Source organism: Ambystoma mexicanum, chromosome 8, assembly GCF_040938575.1.
Source record: "Ambystoma mexicanum isolate Mex_15411 chromosome 8, UKY_AmexF1_1, whole genome shotgun sequence".
Lineage (NCBI taxonomy): Eukaryota > Metazoa > Chordata > Amphibia > Caudata > Ambystomatidae > Ambystoma > Ambystoma mexicanum.
Window position 1 is genome coordinate 1,608,427,701 of NC_090929.1, and position 23,308 is coordinate 1,608,451,008.

The following is a 23,308-nucleotide window of genomic DNA, read 5'->3' on the forward strand; positions in this document are numbered from 1 at the left end:
TCTTCGCACCTTTCCCCATTTGTTGCTGTATTCCCCTGGCAACGCAGAGGGTGGGGGCGCCGCTTTGTCTGCCCCTCCCTCTTTGTTTCACGCCGTTTGTTCCCCCACCCTGCGCCTAACCCCCCAGGCCCTCCATCGTGTCGTACTTTGTATGACACGGGGCCCGGGGCATAAGTTAATTAGACTTGACTTATGCAGCCCGAGGGCTTCACGAGAGCGCATCGTTCACACTGCCATAGCCCCATTCAAGCCTCTGCCTCTGGGGTCTTAGTCTCCACCACTTAATCCCGAGCTGTTCCGGCGACAGACGAGGAGGGCATTTCATATACATGAATGCGCCCAGCCCATGCCAAAGTGGCAAGTCTCCTCTTAAGCGGGTGTCTGAATTGCGAGGGTTAGGGGAGGAGGGCTGGTAACGCGTGTTCTTGTATTTATGCGAGCATTCTGCTATCACCGATGCAAAACAGTGCGCCACAATGCCACATCCGACCAGAGATTTGCGCTGCCTCAAACCGGCAGAATACGCAGTTTGTTCTATGTAATTGAAAGGACGAGCCTGGCACGTGTGTTCGCATCTAGCCTTCCGACACTTCTATACAATGCAACTAAGGTGCCATTATTGGGAAGCTGTGTTCGTGCATGGAGAAGCCCCTGCGGCCACGAGGGTCCCCCTGTTGCCCCTCGTGACGGCCCAGTCCATGCTCCACCAGGCAGGAGCAGGTCATGTGCGTGCTGGGGATGCCGGTAGCAGCGCCAAGCTGCAAATGGCTGCAGCTTCGGCTCGAAAACCGATCAATCCACAGCGGACTTTCAACATACGGCGGACTTTCAACATACTCCATCAGAAGTTCAACTGGCAAAAAGCATTGATGCATACAAACCAAAATATAACTAGCATATAGTTAAGTGCACCCATTTTTCTCCTACTTCGGCGCGTGTACAGCTTCCGGCAACAGCAGCAGGCTGGGAGACGTGAGCGAGAGGATCTTTGGCCATTTCATCGCCATGCCATACACTGCTCCTGAACTCCCTTTTTACATTTACAGTACCAATGTTTTAACAATTAGGTGGCTTAGGCCACTAAAGCGCCAAAACCAAAAATGGTAAAGTGACGGTATGGTTGAACTTCAAAAAGTAGCATTCCGGAATGGTGAATATGGTTGTAAAAAGTAATGGAACTGTTAACAGAAAAAAGAAATTGCGGAACATGGCTCCAGCTCACTTTGACCACCGCTGTACAGATTATGAAAATTCTTATGTTTTATTTGAAACAATTGCTTTTTTTTAAAAATTCAGGTACACATTTTAGCAGCAGAAAAATAAGTTAAAGTACAAAAAATGCAGTAGAAATACAAACAGCAGCAGCAACAACAAAACAGGAATATACATGGTTCAGGGTTTAAAAAGCACAATAAAGTTTGCCTTCCCCATGATTAAGAGAGAAGTTACATAATGAAAGATGCAGGTCGCTGGGAACAGCTGATCAACTATCAGATTGATCCCTTAAGTGAATTGACGGTTCAAGTGACGCAGAATACAGCAAGGTGAACATTTGTACAAGATCAATGTTCGCCAGGAAAGGTCAAGCGTGGGGCTAAGGCAACCGAGCTGTTGAGGGCCAACCACTACTCCAGGAACTAAGATTCTGCTGAATAAGCAAACTATCCCGGAAGGCATCTCATTGGACACATTGATGATTCAGTTCCAATAGGAAGGCTGTATTGCAGTTCACAGAACTTTTTGGATCAGGTTCTTCAAGCAGCTCCTAAGGCCGGCATTAGAACCCCTACAAATTCATCACCCCATGGGTGGAACATACATAAAAAGCAAGACTCCACCCACTCAATGACTGCATTGGATGCCAATGAACCAGTATCTTAAAAACTCCATGGTTCTTTATCAGGAAGATTCACATAAAAAAAGGATTAAACTGTCATTCCAAGGAAAAATAAATAAGGTTCAATCATCCACAGAGGTTGAAGATGCAGATTTGTTCTAGAAACAAAAATTTAAAAACGCAAGGTGCAGGTTACACCAAGAAATGGCATAACATGAACTATTGTATTCATTATTAGCGGAAATCTGCATGGAATAAAAGGAAAAAGTGCAGTTCAACTAACATGCAAATTCACCGACATAGCAGGAAAGAACATTAAAAGGGGATACAAATTCATCAACATTATACACTGTCTATGCAATATAAAAGAGTTTGGGCCTTTGAAAGAGCCTGTAATAGCAATGTTTCCATCAGCTCAGTTCGAGCCTGTATTCTGGAAACCTAATTTCATTTTAATTTGTGGTGCTAGAGCCGGCTCAGTCATCCACTGACTGAAGTACTTCTCCATGGTAGTCCGTGTCTTGTAGTTGCCCATGTTCACGGTGGGGATAATCTTGTGCGGCTTCAGCCACTGTACAAAGCGCTTCATTTCCAGGTAGCTGCTGTGCTCGCTGTATGGAATTCCTAGGAACAAAACCGTAGGTTTAATCTTACAACTTCAGAGTATCATCCAATCTAGCACAGTTGCACTAATCCTGGAAGACATCAAACCATTACTTTCCTTTACTGGCACATTATCTAATAAGACAACTCTGCACCTATCAGAACGCCACCATTCCTCGACCGCTGATAAAACAGGTGGTCCAACAAGACTATTAGAAGCTTAATTAAGGAGGACACTGAAAAAAAAAAAAGGAGGTACACCAACACATTACCAAACAACCACTTCAACAAAGATAAACAGCACATTTTAGGAACGATGCCAAGAAAACCAGAACTATTACATAACATGTACATCTCCCATTTGTAGTAAGTAGAATCGTTGGAGAACTAACCTAAAAAGCGTTGCAGCTTTTAAAGTTTCACTTTAAATGTCCAGTAGTACTGCTCAGAAGTCATCCAGGTAGACGACCAATATGAACCATATAATTAAATATGCAAAGACATCACAATCGTGACTACAACAGTCTGTGAATAATCAAAGCCAGAACTCTTAAGGATTACTTTCCTCAACCCGGACAGTCAGCATAGGTCACCAAGACCCGTAGTTGCTTATTGCTTCCAAGTAATTCTTAATGTCCTCCACTGAGAGGATATGAAATTAAAAAAAACAATCAGAGCTTTTAAAAAAATTTTAAAAAAACGATACGTTCACAAGCTTTTATACTGCTTTAAATCACAATCATACATCCCAGTTTCACAGAACCTAAACTGGTCCATCTAGTAGCGTAGTATCCATCTGCCATGTGCTATTCTGCTGGTGGAAACAGTGAGCAAGGAGAAGATATGCAAATGCAAAAGCAGGATATGGATGCTACAAAATACAGGGAGTGATGGAGGTGAGAAGGTGGTTTTGTGAGGAGTAGAGAGTGTTTCCAAGGCAGATTTGAAGAATTCTGTTTCTAATGAAGGAAATATTTATGCACGAGATGGCACGAGTGTGTGCTCAGTCAATGCTGAAGGTTTGGTGACCTATTTGCCCAGGTCTAGTTCTAGCTCAGGTCAAACTCCAGAATGTTCATGCTGGGAATGCAAAGCTTGAGCCACGAGTGGACTGGGTGAAGCATAGACGATGAAAAAATAAACTATTTGGATAGTTTATTGATGCTGGAAAAAAATTGCAATTCCAATCCCCTTCTTAGCTACAATCAACTGCCAATTTTGTGCAGGTTAGTGCCGCTTCTACCCCTTCATCAATCACCTTCCCACCTCTCATCTCAGTCTCTTCTCCCATCAGCCTGCCACTTAGTGCCACTTTTCTAGGTTTCTTTCCTCTACCGAGCATTTCAGTACTGCTGAAGCAGTTTACATAGCACTTCACGACTATTGTCCCACAGATATTTCCTGTTTTCTAAATCCGATAGACAACCACATATAGGAGGTAACCAATATGTACTTACTGCAAAAGCTGAGACCCTAAAATGGAATCTGAAGCACAACACAAAAGGAAAAAGCGGTTCTCTGCAACATTTGGAAAAGCACTTGATGCATGAGTCTCAGCCCAACATTCAACACACAATGCAGTCAGATGCCAAGTCAATTACTTCAAAAACAATTTAATCTCACATTGCATTCAACCATCTTAAGCAAAACACAAAATTAAGAGGAAACGGCTTTCCTCAAAGGATACAACTGCGTAAATCAAGACACGATAAACCAATTACAACAAGGGTGCCCATCTCCAACACGTAGAAAAACCACCACTTGTGCACAACCCATATCAAATGCATAAATCAACCCACATAAAATGATCAAAGGAACTCCTAGTTCTCACACTGACCTTGAGCTGTACCCTAGTATCAGCTCATGGACCTAATTATTTCACATGTGCATTAGATCAAACAAAAGTACTCAATAAATGCAAGCAAACCAATGCTCATCTAGTCCATCAGGAGTGGTGAAAACAACAAGAGATTTTTTTGGGTAGGTTAAACAATGTGCCTACTCAGGTTTCGGCTGCATAGTGGCCCAGAATTTTGCAATGGCCCAGCTTTCATCATGGCATAGAAAATTTCATTGGAGAAAACAGAATTCACGCAGTCTGTCAAAGAGTAGAAAATGTAAGTTGCTAGGTCTGGAAAAGACCCGGGGCTAGGCTGATGTCGGAACTGTGGGCTAGCTAGTCTTTTGGCTCAAAAGATCAGGGGCTATAGCCCACTTAGCCCCCCCCCCCTAGCAACGCCCCTGTTGAAAACCTAAAACATACTCGGGGAACACAGAATGAAAACGTTCATAAAACATGCAGCTCAGGAAACAAGGTGCCCAACATTTTCATTCCATCATGTGAATGCATTTAACCAATATTGAATGCAGGTGTCTGTACCACACTAAGTGGCCTCTCACAATGGGGAGTCTAACAAGGGACAGAGAACAAGTCCTCAACTCAAACTATAGTAGCCACTATGTTATGTCTTAATCATTAAAGCCAGTTGAGAAGATCAACCTCAGCAAGGAACTCTGCGGTAAACGATCTGGGTAATTCTTTTAAAAAGCGTAATCAGTGCTCCAAACTGTAACAAAGACAGTGAAGGCTGCATAAGTACGTGGACCAAGAAACTCCAAATAAATGTCTTGCGAGTGCTGCGCGCACAAAGTAACCATATCTTACCTTGCAAACAGCAACTTTGCCGGAGAGAAGCCATATTAAATCACGTCACAGGTCAGCTGACTGCGTACAAGGACACAGCAATGGCAACCATGCTCCAAATGCCAGTGGCCATCTTGAAACAGGACTGTAGCTCCTTGTATGACATTGTGCAGTCTGAATGAAATCAAGATAAATTGAGCACCATCTATGGAAGCCTAAAATCAATCACATCAGAAACGCCCATTGATCTCATTTAGTCCCACATGATTGGTTTTTAGGTGAACAATCCATATTGTTCAAGCCTCAAAAGGTGATTACTAGTACTGTAGTTACTACAATCTGGTTTAATGAAGTCAATTAACATCCATAGGATGTCACGATCCGAGTGGTTACAAGCAATATACTGCTGTACCAATGGTCAAATGGACAGTTATTTATTACCTCTGTGCTTGTGATGCAAAATTCACAGACACTTCAGGTACCACAAGGAAAGTGTCCTTCTACTGGATTGGACAAAACATTCTAGAAGGCAGCCAGAGTAGGTGTTGTAGGTGCCTGGGCTGAGAACCGCGAGTGCACAACACTATCCCCAATGTTCTTCCCACGTTTCAGGGCCACCAATGGGGTCTGTACTAACAACCAAGATACAATATTTTTTCACCTGCGTTGTGTTGCGAGAAAAGGTTGACACCAATATACAAATATCCTGCAGGAGGATGCTATTAGAGTAATTCAGACCAAATAAAATCAACGTCCACTCCCAATGGAGTGCCGATGACTTTGATTGGCCTTTTGAGAATTTTGCTGTGTGAAATTTGATTTGGACATTTATATTCTAAATAAACAGCACGGCAATGGTGGCGAGGGAAGCTTTGCCCCTAGCCTTGCACATGTTTTAATTACTAGTTTTGAGGCCAAGTATATCTTTTGCAACAATCCCTACAGCACATCAATCCACTGTTGGAAATAGAGGCCATTCTTTCTGTATGGAGAGGATCCAAGCATGGTCTGGAGTTGTAAATGGAGTGGCTGAAAACATGCAATCCCAACTAACAATTCACACACATTTGTGAAGCCACTGAGGTGTCCTTTTTAGATAGCTGGATTAAACACAATCCTGGCAAAAGGTACACTAGCCTGTACAGGAAGGCCACAGATCGCAATACAATACTACTCCATAATAGTAAACATCCCAGGGCCTTTAGGGACAACTTGCCTTCCAGTCAATTCGGTAGCATTGGATGGAACTGTTCATTCAAGAATGACAGACGCATGCTTATGACTTAGTTGTGAGACTTGCAGATAGAGAATAACCACATAAACTGCTGAAAAGGTCTGCCAAACAAGCCTTCTACACCAATAGGGAGACGTTATTGTCTCCATGACCGCATGTGGACAAGAGATTAGGATGGGTCACAATTTTTTTCTTGAAATACAATGTAGCTCATAAAGCTTGTAAAACAAAATTGGAACTTGGTTGTTAGTACATCACAGCCCCCATTGTTTGCCCTGAAACGTGGGAAAAATGTTAGGGATAATGTTAAGCACTCATGGCTCTAAGCCCAGGCACTAGAACCCCTACTCTGGCTGGCCTCTGGAACATTCTATCCAACCCATTAGTAGGACACTTTGCTTGTGGTACCTTCAGTGTCTGAATTTTGCATCACAAGCACTGAGACGATTTGTGATTATGTACATTGAAATCTCATACAAACTACAACACAATGAATGTGATTTGTATGATCCAATGTCCTTGCCAAAAGGCATATATAGCCATGACAGCCAGGAAGGTCAACATAAGGATTGGCGAACCTAGATTGAGAATTCCCAACCGCACAGGTTCAGCAGCCTTTGCACTGCATTATATCGCTAGTAACCACTCAGATCGTGATATCTTAGGGATGGTAACTGACTTCATTAAACCAGATTTGAGTCACTACAGTACTGTTAATCGCCTTTTGAGGCTTGAACATATCTGGATTGTTCACCTAAAAACTTATCTTGTGGGACTAAATGATGAGATTCAATGGTCGTTTTTGATGTGAATGATTTTACATTTCCATAGATGCTCACTTTATCTTGATTCCTTTCAGACTGCACAATTCCATACAATGAGCTACTGTCCCGTTTCAAGATGGCCACCAGCATTTTGAGCAGGTATGCTAGGTCTACGTATGGTCAGGTGACCTGTGATTTGCTTTAATATGCCTTCTGCCTGGCGAGTTCAGATACAAGCAGGATTGGTTTCTTTTGGTCTAGACAAGCGAGAGCACAAAGTTGCTGGTTGTAAGGTAGGATATGGTTACTTAGTGTGTGCAGCACACGCTAGACTTTAGTTTTGGGTTTCTTGACCCATGTACTTATGCAGCCTTCACAGTCTGTTACAGTTTGGAGAACTGATTACGCCTTTTAAAAGATGACCCAGATTGTTTACCAGAGCGTTCCTTATAAGAGGTTGGTCTTCTCAACAGGCTTTTTTGAGAAAGACACAAAATATGGCTATGTATAGTTAAGGACTTGTTCTTTGTCCCTTGTTAGACTCCCCCGTTGCGATGGGCCGCCCAGTGCGATACAGACAACTGCATCACAATTAGTTAAATGCATTTGCGTGACTGAATGAAAATGTTGGGTACGTTGTCCGTTGAACAGGGAATGTTTTATGAAATGTTGCGTGTTCCCCAAGTATGTGTGTCATGTTTTCAATCCATTTATATTTTCCACTCTTTGACAGATCGATTGCCTCGAATTCTGTTTTATCCAATGAAATCTTCCTTATGACCCGCGGAAGGCTGGACCATTGCAAAATTCTGGGCTGCCATGCAGTCTAAACTAGAGTAGGAACGTTTTTAACATAAAAAGAACAAGAGATATTTTGGTTAACACTTCTGGTGGAATAGATAAGCATTAGTTTGCTTACAGGCATTGGGTCATTTTCATTGATCTAATGCACCTGTGAAATGATGAGATGCATGAGCCGATAACCAGAGTACTGCTCACGGTGCATGCGAGTACTAGGCGATCCTTTGTTTGTTTTATGCAGGCCGTTTGGTATGGGTTGTGCACAAGTGGCGGCGTTCTACATGGAGCTGGGAACCCTCTGTGTAATTGGTTTGTAATCAGATCTTGATTTACATAGTTGTATACTTTGTAGGAAAGGTTTCTTTTTATATTTTAATATGTACTGTGCTGCTTAAAATGTTTGAATTCAATCTGAGATTAAACTGTTATTTTTAAAGAAATTGAATTTGCATTGTACTACATTTTGCATTGTATGTTCGGCTGAGACCTCTTCAGAAAGTGTTTCTCCAAATGTTTCACACAACCCCGTTTGTGTGGTGTTCCAAATTTGATAGGGCTGTAATGCAACAAAATAAATCTACGATGCTAAATTTTAGTCCAAATACAGCCCATTTCGTGTCTCGAATGGGATTACAGAACTTTGTCATTTGCATTTTGGGGGAATGCTTTCATTTGAAGGTACAGCAAAAACGAGGTTGTTAACCCTCTGACGTGGGTATCTTCCCATAGAAGAGTTTATTTGGTCGTGCTCAAACACGGTGGAGAGGCTCTCAGACCTGTTTTGGCTCTACTCCTCCACCAGTGCTGGGAACCGGAGACAACCATGCAACTCAGAAAACAAAAACAACTGATTTGGCAGTTCCAGTCGTGGCTTGAACACTCCCAATGCAAACGGAAAATGCATAGAAGGAGCTCTACGCAAGTAAAATTAAAATATCGATAATCAATTCGAAAAGCAGCATTGACCTTTCTGTTATCAATAGTATTGAAAAAGGAAGTGTTTTGCTCAGTGGATCGGTGGGACAAAGCAGCATATGCTAGACATGCATTAAACCAAAGCACCCCCAGGACCTTGGCAATATTACAAAAAAGGTTACTCGGATTGACATGACAATTATTTGAGCATTTGTTTTTAAAGGGACAGAAGGAAAAATATCTGCATAGCAGCATTCCAGCCAAGAAGAGGAAATCCATTGGGGCCGTACCGTATAAGGTGATCTTTCCGCGGACAGTGGGCTTAATGTCAGCCACAGAGTCACACCTCTCGGAGTAGGTCCATCCTGTTGGTTTAAAAGCCAAAACACGATCATACCGGCCTGAAAACTTGTTCAAGTGGGTGAGTAATCCCTGAAAGAGAAAAAAAACACAAATCTCTGCTCTATTGGTCTTTTGACAGAGTTATACAGACCAAGAATGCACTCGTTAAAGTGCCACATGGCATCGTTGGGTGGACGAGCGGATGAATGAAAAAACACATAATATGGACATTCAAAGGAGTACCCAGAATATAGAATACATACAAATAGGGTACAGGCCCAGACAATTAGGATCAAGACGCACGTGTTAAAATGTTTGCAAGGACAAACTGCTATACTTCCAACACATGCGTATACCCCATTTGCAACTACACAATGGGGTTACCACACAGGCTGATTTAGACTTGCTGCACTGCACTGGCACTAAAAGAAAAGCCCCCACTAGAAACCCAACAAGGCAATATAACACTATACAACAGTAATTTACCTACAAATACACTTCTCCTGAGGGGGCTTACCCACCATTTGTGGACAGATGAAAACTTTTTTAAAAAATTAAAATGCACATCCTAAGAAGTGTGAGATTCTACCTTGTTGCCTCCAGCTACCCACTGTTCAGAGGTCTCCTAGTTTTAGTGCTGTTGAGGAAGACCGCAATCTAAAGGCCACTCCCCTGCATGGTCCATATCATTCTTTCCACTCTTTCCATCTCTCCTATTTCAATCATAGTGCCCTGTCCACCCCTTTTACACTTCATGGATCCCCGGTCCCTGTCACAGTGCCCCACTCCCCCCTGCCTGGTTCCTCTGTCCTAGATTACATTTATCTGAACTCTACCCTCATCGCCACAGGGACTTCCTCTCGTCACCACCCTCCGGGGCTTGCTTTTCATGTGTCGCCCTCCCCACGCCCTGGACTGTAATCAGACACTTCTCCCAGAAATGCTGTACTACAATGATTGTACAGGTGGTCACAAATAGATTTATTTTGGTATACTCTATGCAACAACAAAAAAATTAAGAAATTATGACATACATAAGACATGAATGCAACCATTTCTAAATAGTAAAATGTGTTATTCATTACTTCACAGATGATAAAATACGATTGTATAGGTGTGGACAAGCCAAGCAGTGAAGGCTTAATGCAATGGAACAAATATTGTATACACTGAGCCAGTATTTTTGCAAGTGTAATTTACATGTGCATTAATTTTGCATTTGGATAGGGAGTGCAATAGGGGGTTAAAGGAGACTGGTGGTGGGGGAATTAAGGATGCAAAGGCTAGCAAAAAGCAGAGATCAATAAATATATCAACAGTCCGGTCAGCAGTGGGTACTTCAAAATGGGTATGAACATGGCTACCTTCCAACAGGCTTGAAAGAAAGAGCGGAAACGCAGGTGACGAGAGCAAGTCACTTGATAGCTACGAGTGCACACAAATCAAGGGAAGCACAGGATCAGTCGGCAGAGCCAAGGACGACTATCGGCACCACAGAGGTTGGCGGAAAAGGAAATTGAAAAGAGCGGAGATGGATGGAGGAGACAAGGAAGATAGGAGCAAGGATAGTGTACATGTTTTGGTTATATTTGAGAAGAATTCAGAGGGAAAATCATCAGCGACGAGGGAGAATATGGAGCAGGGTTGGACAGTGGCGACGAGGAAGGCATAAGCAAAAGAAGAGTCCTTGTAAGCCGTGAAGCATGTAAATGAGCAAACGTCACATCAGTAGGGATACATGGTTGCCCCGATATGTTGTATGGCAGAGATCATCTATGTTCGGGGGTTGGTTTGAATGGAAGACGGATACCGATAGTCAAAAGGTGGTAGCCATTACAGTGTAATGCAGTAAAGGCAAGTGAGGACCTACCTCCCAAGATCTCTCTACCATACTTAATCTGAATCAAGAAGTTGGACAATGGGGTCTGGCTTAATTTTTCTGTGGACGATCGATGTGTGAGGGCGCGAAAGCAATGTGGCTGAGAACGGACAATGAAATGGATGACTGAGTAATCAGACCCGAAAAGTCAAGAGGCGATTTGGAAGAAAAGGTCAAGTGATTAAGTGAATTGTTGTGAATATGGGTCATACATTTGTGCGAGTGCAGTCCAGTTGGCCGTTTGGCACGTTAGTTAGGTTGAGGTCACCCATAATTATAGCAAGACATCTTTCGTGAGAGTCAAGTAATAAGTATAGGTCAATGGGGAAGAGCGAGTGCCAGGTGGGTGGATGTAGATGAGAAGGAAAGGAGGCAGGAGTAAACAAAGTGGTTGTGAGGGCAAGAGAAGATGAGGAGTCTTTACTGACTGGATTACACTGACTTTTGTTTGTTAGTCGAGTGGAGTGTGAGATGGTAGATATGGAGGGAAGCCAGAGTGGTTGTGTTGATGCAGGCATTGACTGGAAGTTTTGGAGTGAGTTGTGCAAAAACTGAGGTTTTATGTGGAGGACAGTCAAGAGGATGATTAGGGTGGCTGGTAGTTTTGATAGTGGGGTTCACGTTATGTAGGTTAGGTAGTCAGGAGTGTCCAGAGGGTGGTGGCCTCTATCATGCAAGTATTGTGTGGCTAGAAGCAAGAACAGGGCTTTTGGGCCCTAGCCCCTTGAAGGACCAATGAAAGTCTGTTTTAGAAGGCACTAAAAATCCAGACGTACGCTCCATCGAAATTTTGTCATTCAGTATTGATGGGAAACACATTCCATAACATTATCAGACAACATGCCAATGAGAAAGCTCAAGATCATAGTTAGCCACTGTATCTGGGAACAACGAGCTTACCAAAATCTCTCGTCACAAAGAACTCCAAAGTAAAATCAAAAGATCTACAGACTACGCCAAACTTGGCTAATGCAAGTTCTTTCAAACGTAAGGGGGTAAAATGACAATGGGGTTTATGGAGGATAAGGAATAAGTTACTTACCTTTAACTGTTGTTCTCCAGCATGGGTCTGGCATGGATTCACATGCTCCTGAATATTCCCAGTAGTCAGGCCGGGAATCCTTGGTAAAAGAAAACTTTCACTTTCTCACATAAACCAATAACTGAGCTCTGGGTCATACTGCCCCAGCCAATAACTGCCCTCTCCCCAAGCCCCTCCTCTGGCAGCCACCTTCAGATTTGGTAGCAGGTAAAGTGGCAGTATGACCAAGAAGAGCCGCAGAGGGGCAGGAGAGAGGGATCACATTTGAATCCATGCTCGAGAACCACAGCTACAGATTAAGTAACTTGTTCCTTCTCCAGCATGGGGTCTGGCATGGATTCACAAGCTCAGGAATAAAGAATACAAAGCAGTACATACATACACAAGTACGGGAGGTGGCAAGGCTCAAAAGAAGCAATTACTCTTACTTCCTCAAAAGGATCACCTTCAAGCGAACAGGTTGCGTAGAATTGCCTGGCCGACTCTGGACTCCTCTCTGGAATCCCTGTCGACAGTAGAATTTTGTGAAGGTGTGCGTAGACCTCCACGTAGCAGCCATACAGATGTCCAGCAGGGGCACACCAAACAAACGCTGTTGTCACAGAGATTGCTCGGGCTCCGACGGCCAGGCAACGGTCGGTTTGCCAACCAGTGACAATGAGTGATGCAGCCAGAGAGCCACCGGGAGATGAAAGCCTTGGACAAGGCCTTCTTATGGTTCACAGGACCAAAGTTCACGAAAAAGCTGAGAAGTCTTCCGGAAACTTTGTGGGGGCCACATAAAACTTCAGCGCTCGATCCACATCCAGCGAGTGCAAAATCCTTTCAGCCAGCGACAACGGTGTCTGGAAAAAAACAGGTAACACCAAGGGCTTGTTGAGTTGAAATACCAACGGAACCTTGGGCATTGATGGAGGCGTGCACTAGCCCCGACTTAGCCAATGACAACAAGTATGGAAGGACTTAGGGGGCTGTGACCATCAGAGGGTTAATCTTCTGCAACCGGCATCAAGTTGCGAAATGCCCCCATTTGTGTCAGTAACACTTCAGAGTCGATGCCCTAGCCTTGGCGAGGACCTCCCTGCAGTCCGCAGGTAACTCGAATCCACAGAACTCTAATACTGCAGGAGCTAGGCCTTCAGGTTCAGCGATCCTGGCACATTGTGCAGGATTGCGCTGCATCCCCTCCAGCTTGACTGGAGGGGATGCAGACATACTGAGGGTACCAGATCTTCCTCAGCCACCCTGGCATGATAAGGATCATCCGGTACAGTGAGTTGACTGATGACTCGTAGAAGCAGCAACGGAGGGAACGCGTACAGAAACAGGTCTTCCCAAGGGAAGGAGAATGCATCTCCCCCCCCCATGATCCCTGCCTGGGGGGAACCTGCTGGCGAACCTCCGGCACTTGGTATTTGTTGCAAACATCTGGGGATTGCCCCACTTGAGGAAGAGTTTGTCTACTTGTTCCTGTCGAAGCTCCCACTCGTGGCAAGAGCACAGCTCCCTGCTGAGGGAGTTGGTGACAGTGTTTTTTATTCCTGCCTGAAAAAGGAATGAGGAACATCCCCTGGACAATGGCCCGGTGCTACAACTCCTGCGCCTCTTTGGAGGGCGCCTGGGACCCGGTGCCCCCGTTTCCGGATGCAAAACATTGTGTTGGTATGGTCTGTGAAGACCCTCACCACTTTGCCCTTGAGGGATGGAAGAAACTACTTGAGGGCCTGTCACACCTTCGTGGGAATAACACAATAGGACATTTGGTGTAACTTTATTTCAAACTAATTTCTTTCTTTTGTAAAAGGATACTCGGAGAAGGGATCTTCAACAACTCCTGCGTTACTTTTCCTCCAAAAAAAACTGTAAAGCAGTGGCCAGGTGTTCCTTTCAATCGTATGTTTATCTCAGTATTTTTAGGAGTATCACAGTCCTGTATTTTCTCCTCTTGATGTGATACAGTCTATGCAGTTATATACTTCAGTTTCCACCTGTATAACAACCTTTCTCTTTGAAACTCTTGCTGTAAAGCAGTGGCCAGGTGTTCCTTTCAATCGTATGTTTATCTCAGTATTTTTAGGAGTATCACAGTCCTGTATTTTCTCCTCTTGATGTGATACAGTCTATGCAGTTATATACTTCAGTTTCCACCTGTATAACAACCTTTCTCTTTGAAACTCTTGCACTCTCCGGATGTTACTATAATATGTTAATTTTCTCCCCAAAAGTCTTTACATAGGACTTGGCTGAAGGATTATCTGTTCTGAACTCACATTATGTTCAACTGGGCCGTGGAGACTTTCATAATGTTCTTTTAACTCCAATAACTTCAGCTTACACGTATAATCACTCCAACTGTATTGTCATAGAAGTCTGTTGTAGGAAAAGAGAGGAGATTACGATATGCGCCGAGCTGCTGACATAAGCCCTTAGACTACGTGAAGTGTCAGTTTCAGTCCGTGGGCTGGCAGTAGTACTCTCTCTGTATTTGTATTCGGCCCCTCCCCTCTGGAATCCTTCAGTTTCCACTCGGTAAGACGTTTCACAGCTGATCTGCCTCAGTCAGCGTATGCGGTTCGTTCACACAGTCAGGCCCCCACCTTTTCGGAAAGTCCTCACTCCAACTTTCACTCTCCCGTTCGCTGCCGAAGAGGGTGTACCCAACGCCGGCTCCTCGTATCATCAGCTGGTCTCTCTCAAACGGCCTCCGCTCGGCTCACAATACACTTGTTATTTCACAACAAGACTTCGTATTGTGGATCGATGGCACTCTTTTCTCCTTATCTAATCTGTTAACGATTCACAGTCTCAGCGCAACAGCGCAACTCCTTATTAGTCTTATAATGTTACGGTAGAGCTTTTCCTAATAAGCCCACTCGTAACGGACATTTTCTTCTTCCTCCACTTGACTCGTTCCCTAGCAACTAAAAACACATAAGAAACCCTATTTAAGAAAAGAACCTGGTAACTCCATGACACTACTAAGTCCCGCCCCTTCTTAGCTTAGCTAGCCTTTCATCTTTTGTAAGCTGCAGGTTACTTCTACAAGCTCTGGCTTTGGTCATAGATTCTTCACCATATACAGATTCATCACAGGGCCCAAAACACAGCCCGTAGTTTCAGGACGTTGATGTGTAGCGCGTTCTCCTCCGGGTAGCCACAGTCCTCTGGCATGGAGATGTCCGGTAGGAGCTCCCCATCCTTCCATGGAGGCGTCCGTTGTGACCGTCTCCTGGTATGGAGGGCTTTGGAAGTCCATGCCCCCGCTACACCACCTTATCGCTTGACGGAACTCCTTGTCGAGCACAATCCAGTGGTTGAAACCTCCGGACAGTTGTATACAACGGGCGTCCAAGAACTCCTGGAGTGGTCGCATCGACAGACTGCAGAGCCAGACCAGGAAGATGCACAACGACATCATGCCGATCAGCGACTTGGTCGGCGATCTGTAGTGCAAACAGTTGTCGCACTTTGCCCAAAATGGCCGCTATCCTCTACTCCGACAGAGCCGGCAAACAGGACACTGTTGAGTCTTGACCCCAGGCACAGAGCATTCTGCAATGGAGTCAAGCAGGATTTTGCATAGTTCACCGAGAACCCTAGATCCGTCCACAGTCGGACGGTCCTATCAGTGTGATCGACAGCGATGTCCTTCGAGTTGGCCCGGATGAGCCAGTTGAGGGAAGGGTAGACAAACTCCCTGTAGTTGTAGATAGGCCGCCAACAGAGCCAGGTACTTCATAAAGACTCTGGGTGCCGACTTTAGTCTCAAGGTAAGAGGCTTGAACTGGTAGTGCTTCCCTTGTACAATGAAGCACAGGAACTTGCAATGTTTCACGTGAACGGGGACATGGAAGTACGCATCCTCCAGATCCAATGACGACAGAAAGTCTCCCTCCTCCAGTTGGCCAACCTGAACTTTTGGGTCGTCGCAGGTCAAGAATGGGCCTCCAGTCTTCTTTCTTACCAAAAAGTATTGAGTAAACTCTGGAGCCCCGGAGTCGCTTTGGAACCAGCTCTATGCCCCCTTTCCTTAACATGGTCCGAACTTCCAGCAGCAGATCCACAGATGGCATTCGCAGACACTCGCTGAAACTCCAAAGTGCGTCCGTGGGCGAGAGCGACCAGCACCCATCGATAGTGGAGAGGTTTTCCCCACGCGCTGACAAAGTTAGCCAGCCGATCTCCCACTGGGGTGCAGGAGTGGGGGCCAGATATCCTGGCCAGTTCAGTCCTACTTGAAGGTCGACACGCCACCCTGGGAGCCTTGACAACAACGGCGGCCACCTCCAAAGACCTTGGAGTGACCCCTGTATGCTACCTGGGCCGTTGAACGGGACGGTAACAGGACAATCCACCGTCGAAACTCTTCAAAGACCTCCCCAACTTTCCTGCTGTTGCAGTGTGCCCAAGGAACAGGCCGTCTCCGTGTCGGTTTTGATGGGCTGAGAAGACTCGCTGACTGCCTTGCCGAAAAGGTTGTCTCCGTCGAACGGCAAGTCCAGGACCCTCGGTCTGGCTAAGGACGAAGGGAAACAGTCTCCCAGTACTGACTGCCTTAAGGGCATGTCAGTTTCCCCATAAAAGTGAGTGAAAGCCCAGAGGAGTGCAGCTGAAGGCTGTGCTTCTCTGGCAAAGTCAGTCAATTGTGTCTAAACAGCAGCAAAAGGTTTGGGGGGTGGGGGGGGGTACACATGGACGGAAAATTACATACAATTATGAAATCTTTCCTAACAGAGATAATCCCCCAAATCTCTCCCACCACTGGTGAACATGGATAAACCTGTGCTGGAACTAAATTAATCTGATCTACTTGTTCAGCCGTCTCTGGCAATTCAATCAAGAGTAACCCACCATTGTTCTTTGAGAGGTTGAGCCCACACAAGGTGGCTACTTATGGCCTGCTTGACCACTAGTGGATAATGAAATTCCCCACAACTAAGTCCTTAATCAAACATTTGGGCAGTGCTGGTCTTTTCAAGCTAGTGTGTTGGTCAAGGATCTTCACCCGAGTCTGAATCAAATTGTTAGTCCTTATGGGGGGCTGCCCAATTTACTCACTTTATTCTAGGAGACCGTCTTGTTGATGGTATTTCACTACCCCTTGGTGATATATGTGTGCCAGATGGTAGAGCAGCAATAAATATGTGGATAGTGTGAGAAACCTAGGTGTATTCTGCCATTGATCTCCCTATGGATCCTCTGTTTGGGTGGCCAGAGAAGGGCCACTGATGCTGGATCCCAAGCCTGGGTTTGGACAAGCGAGGGAGCATCACCTAAGTGGAGGGTCTCTGGGGACGGGTGGGGAGTGCCTTTGAGTGAGACACAGCATCTCCCTAGGTCCTGCTGTCCATCAGACACCCCTCCCACACCCTTAATGGGTTATCGCCACTCACAACCTATGAGTCCAAATCCCACCTGGAAATCTGTTAATCAAGCCAGGGAATCAAAGGCAATCAAACCCTAGGATCAGACCATAACTTCCACTATCTGGTCTTTCAGTAGACCATTTACCTTTAAAATCTAACAGCTCCATCTTAACTGTACAACTGGACATAAGTGAACACGGAAAGGTGTCCATCTGACCCAAACACCCACCCTTCTGGCTCTCCCTAAGACAAGAAAATAAAGGAGACGCCCAAGAGACTTGGTATTCCCCCATCCCTCGTTACCATCCACTCAGTTGTCATGGGTTACTTGCACTCAAAATCCCTCTCTCCCTTACCAATCACTGGGACGAAGAACATCATGCTGGGAGTAATGAGGATTACCTGTAGGAATCTGGCCAATGGATTCCTATGGTCATTCTCCATTTTGTCCCTTTAGCAGAGTCGGGCAACTCAGGTTGGCCATCCACACTTGACTCCAATTAACTTTCAAGGCAGGTATAAATGGTGTGGCTCAACACAAAGGTTAGCGCTAGTTAGGAAGGAGGTCCACAGCAGAGAAGCCACGGTGCGGGGAGTTGCTGGAATGACTCTCGGGAGGACAGCGTGCTGCAGTGTAAATTCGGTAAGCGGGCGAACCACTATCGATTAGGACGATCCCTGGCATTACCAGGTGCTTGTAGTGTCCCTAACGCTTCTCTGCTTCAGTTCCCTTAGCGTTGCAGGCTCACGTGCATCCCGTTAGCTGCTGCTCCTTTGCCATTTCCGTAAGCGTTTTCTACCACCTTGCACTCTCAGGCGGCGAGCCCTCTGCATTTCGGTTTCCTCTTCTCCCACCTGTGTCAGCCTTGACACGGTTTCTCGTGGCGTCCTCTCCCTCTGCATACTGGTGGGTCTCCGTGCAGGTGGCCATGCAGCTACACATTTGCAGCTCTCTCCACTTGGTCAGCCGCACTGGTTTTAAACTTCACAGCATGACTGAATAGTTGAACACTAGACCGCTGTGTGGGCTTACCAGTCTTAGTGATCTTCATTGTTCTATCCCCTTTATCTGTTTTATCACATCGTTCCTTACGAGACGCTGAAGAAATTGGTATGGGAACCATTTGGTAGTGATCACTAGTCTCACCTGTCTCTTCCTCATCTCAGTGCTTTATATATTATTCTTTCTGCCAGGTTGGAGATTACTTAAAGTAGATCTAGTACATGATTGAGGGAGAGGACTGCAATATGCCATTATGGTCCGAGGAATGGAGGTAATATCCATAAACTGGGTGGGGGTGGGAGGGGGGTCAGTTATGTGACTTCTCCCAATGTTGTGTCATTCCCGCAGAGGATCGCCCCCATCTAACCCCCCTCCCCATGTGGTCCTCCCTCATACAGCCGCCCCAAAGGATCAGGCAGCGGCTGCCGTTCCCTGGCCATATTAGGAGAGATCATCTCAGGGAAATAAGCGATCACATCAGATTCATCACAATGCTTTGAAAATATCATTGACCACTGCAACCACTGTTGACTCGAAGGGAGCAACTCCCCCCTGACCCTCCCCAAAAAAACTGGCTGCACATCCTGTGGACACCCTGGAGCATCCGTTCCACATGAAGATGGCCGACGCCTTTTCCTCCCCCATCACACCAGTCTTGATCCATTGCCCGCAGTGCATCCCGAGACCCTGTGCCAGGTTCCTGTGATGGCCACACAGCCCTTACTTTTCCACCTTCGAACTTCCGCTGGCTGGCAAAGCTGGCCCTCCCAGAAGGCCTGCACACAAGGCCACTGATGCAGCCTGTCTGGGCCGGTCAGGGGCGGCCTGGGCCTGCCTGGCCCGCCAGTCCGTCCGTCCGTCCGTCCGTCCGTCCGTCTTGCCGCCTGCTCCGACCTTATTCACCCCTACCCCCTAGATTCCAGGAAACTGCTGTCACACCAAAGTTGGACCACAGTACCTCATGATCCTGCTCCACACTTGCACCAGTTTAAGCTGACCCCCGCTGCCAAAAACAGTTCTGCGCTATGATCGCTTCACCTCCTTACTGCCCTGCCCTCCTATCCCTCCTCTTAACACCAGTTCCACCCCTTTGAGTTCCCCATCCCACAAAGACCCCTCATCTTTATGGTTACCAGATACCAGTCTGGGTGTGCTTCACTTGCCGTCTGCCCACTACCTGGGGTCTGTTACACCCTTCCCAGCCCACTCTTTCTCCCTGCTCTCCAGTCGTCCCCCCATCCCACCCAACCCTTCCATTCTCCTACATAGACTCCTGCCCAGCCCCCCCCATGCACCGGCTCACAAGGACTATCCAAGCTCTGTGCACTTACCTTAGGACTGGCACAAAGCCCCACCAGATTCTCACTACCCATGGGTACTGAGGCTAGACGCAGTAGGCTCTCCTCTCGCACCAGCTTCCCCGTTCTCTCCCCCACCCCTAAAGCATCCACCTCTTGCTCCATAAAATGCTACCCTAAATTGTGAATTACTAAATGCTCGCTCATTTGGTGCATCTGCTACCCTGGTTCATGCCTCATCACTGACCGCCATATTGATGTCATGGCCGTAACTGAATCTTGGCTCCATAGTGCCTCTGGCCCCTTACTCGCACTGGTCATTCCACCCATCTATTCTAGCCCTGGAGCTGACCACCTTAACTCTTTAAGAGGTGGCGTAGCCCTCATCGCCAAATCTGAGCTACAGATTAGACTAACCCCTACTGTTGGGGAGAATTCTCAATTCTGTGTTAATTCCCTTCTACCTTCGAGACCCCCCCAGCTCCTTTGCTGTACTTTAGAGCTTTTAATTTTTACCCTGGAGGGAGTGAGACCTTCTTCCCAATCTCTCATGTAATTTTCTTTGATTTGAACCCGTGTTTCTTTTGGTTTTGTAGTGTGACAAACTCCATAGGATGCATCTTTTTGTATCGTTAGACACAGCAACCTCTGTGCAGTACCACAGAGAAGTCCTTTAGATTTCTGTAAAGGTTTAAATACCTTCCCTTGGAAAAACAACGGTTTCCAAGAGTAGTAAAGTGAAATTGACTACCTTTTTCTCTTTGTAGAACCAGCACACACCATCTTACCAGCACACGCCATCTTTGTCTACCTTCTCATGCAACATTTCTACTTTACCCTTTCTACAATTAATGGCTAATGGCAGCGGTTTACTTTTTCCTACAGTTGTGCGTTTTTACAGCAGGCTGCATTCACAGCTGCAGTATTGCACCGATGGGTGCCCATTTTGTCAAAATGGCCCTGGTCTTTTTTGCCATTTCTTGTTGGAAAGGTCCTTCTTGGGATTTACTCTGTGGGTTAAACCAGGTCTGGTCCCTTTGTTCATTTTGTCTTTGGCAGGATTCACTGGTGAAGCCTGCCTCTGGCTCCAGCGTGTCTGGCAAGGTAGGTTTCTGAAACTCCCTGTGCTTAGTCTCCTTGGTTACAGGAAGGTGATTGTCCAGCTGGCTGTCCTGCTGTGTGAGTGACAGCTAGGCTGCAAATGAATGGGAGAGACTTGCATAAAAGGTGATGTCTTTTGTAAGGAGGGCAGAGTTGACAACTGGACAAAGGAACAGAAGAAGAAACTGGAAGAGAAGCTTGCTGCACCCTCCTGGACCGTTGGTTTGCCCGGTGAAGCCCCGCTGCAGTGCTGAAGCTCAGAAATTCTAATCAACTAGAGAATCCCGGAAAGGACAATTTCTCCCATTGGGTTGGTGGGACCAAATCAGCCCCAAGAGGTACTCGACTGGAACCACTCTCTGCTGGCTGTACTTCTTTGCTGCTGCAGGAACACCAGAATCAAGTGCATTGCCTTTAAGCCAGACCAGAGCTCCAGGAAGATCTTCAAGGCTCCTTCGAAACAGGACTAACTAAGCCTGAGCCACCTCAACAGAGTGATGGACCCAGAAGCAAGGAAAGTCCACAAGGAGTCCAAGAACCGCGCTGGTGCCATTTGCAAGTAGCTGAAATCGCCAAGTGCTCCTGATCTGGATTGTGCCCATTGCCCCAGACGTCCCCCCACCACCCCATTTGTCCCCATGACTGAAGCCCAGGAACAACAGGATCTGCTGGACTACAACAGGAACAGAAGCCAACTGGAAACGTTTCTTCAGACTCAAGGTACTGTGTAACTAGGGGTAATTACCTCTTGCGTGTAGCTTGCTTGCTCTCACTGGAGAATTGCATTGGCTGCCTTTTGCAGAGTTGCTTGCAGCTTTGCCCTTCACAAGCCTCCCAGCTTGTGGCTCAAAAGTGATTCGTTTTACACCAAACTTTCACATTGTGCAAGACTTTTGCCCTATCTTCATGAAGTGCCTCAGCTCCCATACACTTTGCTCAATTGACATTGGCCGTCCTAGAATCCTGCAGACTATTCTTACCCTCTGACTGCGTTTAACTTTGCCTCCAAAACGTCATGCATACCATACTTGTATAGCTGGGAAAGGGTTAAAGTATATTTCATTTGGGGATTCTAAAATGCTTACCTGTTTTCAGACACTTGTTAACCATTGTTTCCTTCCCTTCTGCTTTTTGCCATAAATTCAGTACTACCATTTAAGTGTGAAAAAGTGATATATTAATGTCCACAGTGTCCTTACTATTGAAGTCACCTCAGGGTGTAGGAAGTAGCTGTGCGTCATCCCAAAAGGGCATCTACTTAACTGAAGGAGTGTATTTCCGAAGTGTATTTAAGTGTTATATATTGCTCCCTTCAAAAGAAGGCTCATTTTAAAACTGACTGTTAAGTTAATAAATAATTATTTTACTCAAGAAACCTTGAGTCCAAGTGTTATTTGAATACATGTCACTGTGAATCTGTTACAACCCTACAGCTCACGTTGACTTCTCTTGAGATAAGCCTGGCTGCTCAGTCACTACCAACTTGTGTAGTACAGGCCTATACCAAAGGTTGGGTTACCTTTTGCCAAGAGGACAAGGCTGGTGTAGTCTCCCACAGGGTTCCTACTTACAATCTTGCCCAACACCTACTCCGGCAATATCAGGTTTTGAACTACTACTCCAACTTAACACTGAACCATCAACGACTATCAACCTCTTGCTCCTCTATCGCCAACCCAGCTCCCAGAACCCCTGACGTAGATACACCACTTCTGATCACTGCGCTTATTAAAACTTCTACCAAATGTATTATTCTGGGCGACTCACTTGGGCTTCAATGACGCTTTGGCAGACATTAACTTTACCCAGAATGACACCTCACAACCTCTATTTGAATTTATAAAGCGCTCAACGGCCCTGAGGCATTGTGGCGCTGTTACAGAATATTCACTTAGATACAACTTAAAACAGAATAATCAAAAACAGAATTGAAGGGTTCAAATACAATGTTGTGGAGGTGTTCCAAACTTACAGGGGAACATCGTTCAAACCAATCAGGTAAGTGTAGTTGGATAACTTGGTTTTTAGCACCTTTCTGAACATTTCTTAGGCTGAGTGGGAGGGCGTTCAAGTTTTAGGGGCTAACACTTCGAAGCTGGTACAGCCAGCTTTTTATTTTTAAAATAATTTTTTATTTTGAAAAATAAACAATACAAACCAAACTTGCAGCATTATTTACAATAAACTCGTGAATATCAAATAACGCTCATTACTGCTCCCCAAATCCCCCCCGCCCCCCCAGAGCTTATTTGCATTTGTAGTTCTGTATCCGCTGCGTGTGGCTGGGTATCGCTTCCTTCCAAAGCTGCAGGATCCACTACTGTGCCAAAGAGTCCTGTTAATAATGCTAATAACATTCTCCAAGCCATCAGGTTACCTACATCTTCCTCCCCGCAATTGCTACATGCCTCCTGCCACACCACCGTTTCAGCCTCCGCCCATTTTTGCAAGTCCCGCCACCATACCTCTACCCGTGGCT

General features: G+C 45.7%; 1 protein-coding gene across 1 annotated transcript in view; it reads right to left on the bottom strand.

Annotated features, from left to right (window-relative positions):
• Positions 1-1,236: 1,236 nt before the first annotated feature.
• The window catches only part of DCLRE1A (DNA cross-link repair 1A), a 294,752-nt gene continuing 272,680 nt past the window's right edge, over positions 1,237-23,308 (bottom strand). The window contains exons 8-9 of the mRNA XM_069611864.1: positions 9,089-9,230; positions 1,237-2,461 (exon numbers count right to left, since the gene is read on the bottom strand). Of these exons, the coding sequence (XP_069467965.1) occupies positions 2,253-2,461; positions 9,089-9,230 (351 nt within the window). The 3' untranslated portion in view covers positions 1,237-2,252. The remainder of the gene's footprint in view (positions 2,462-9,088; positions 9,231-23,308) is intronic.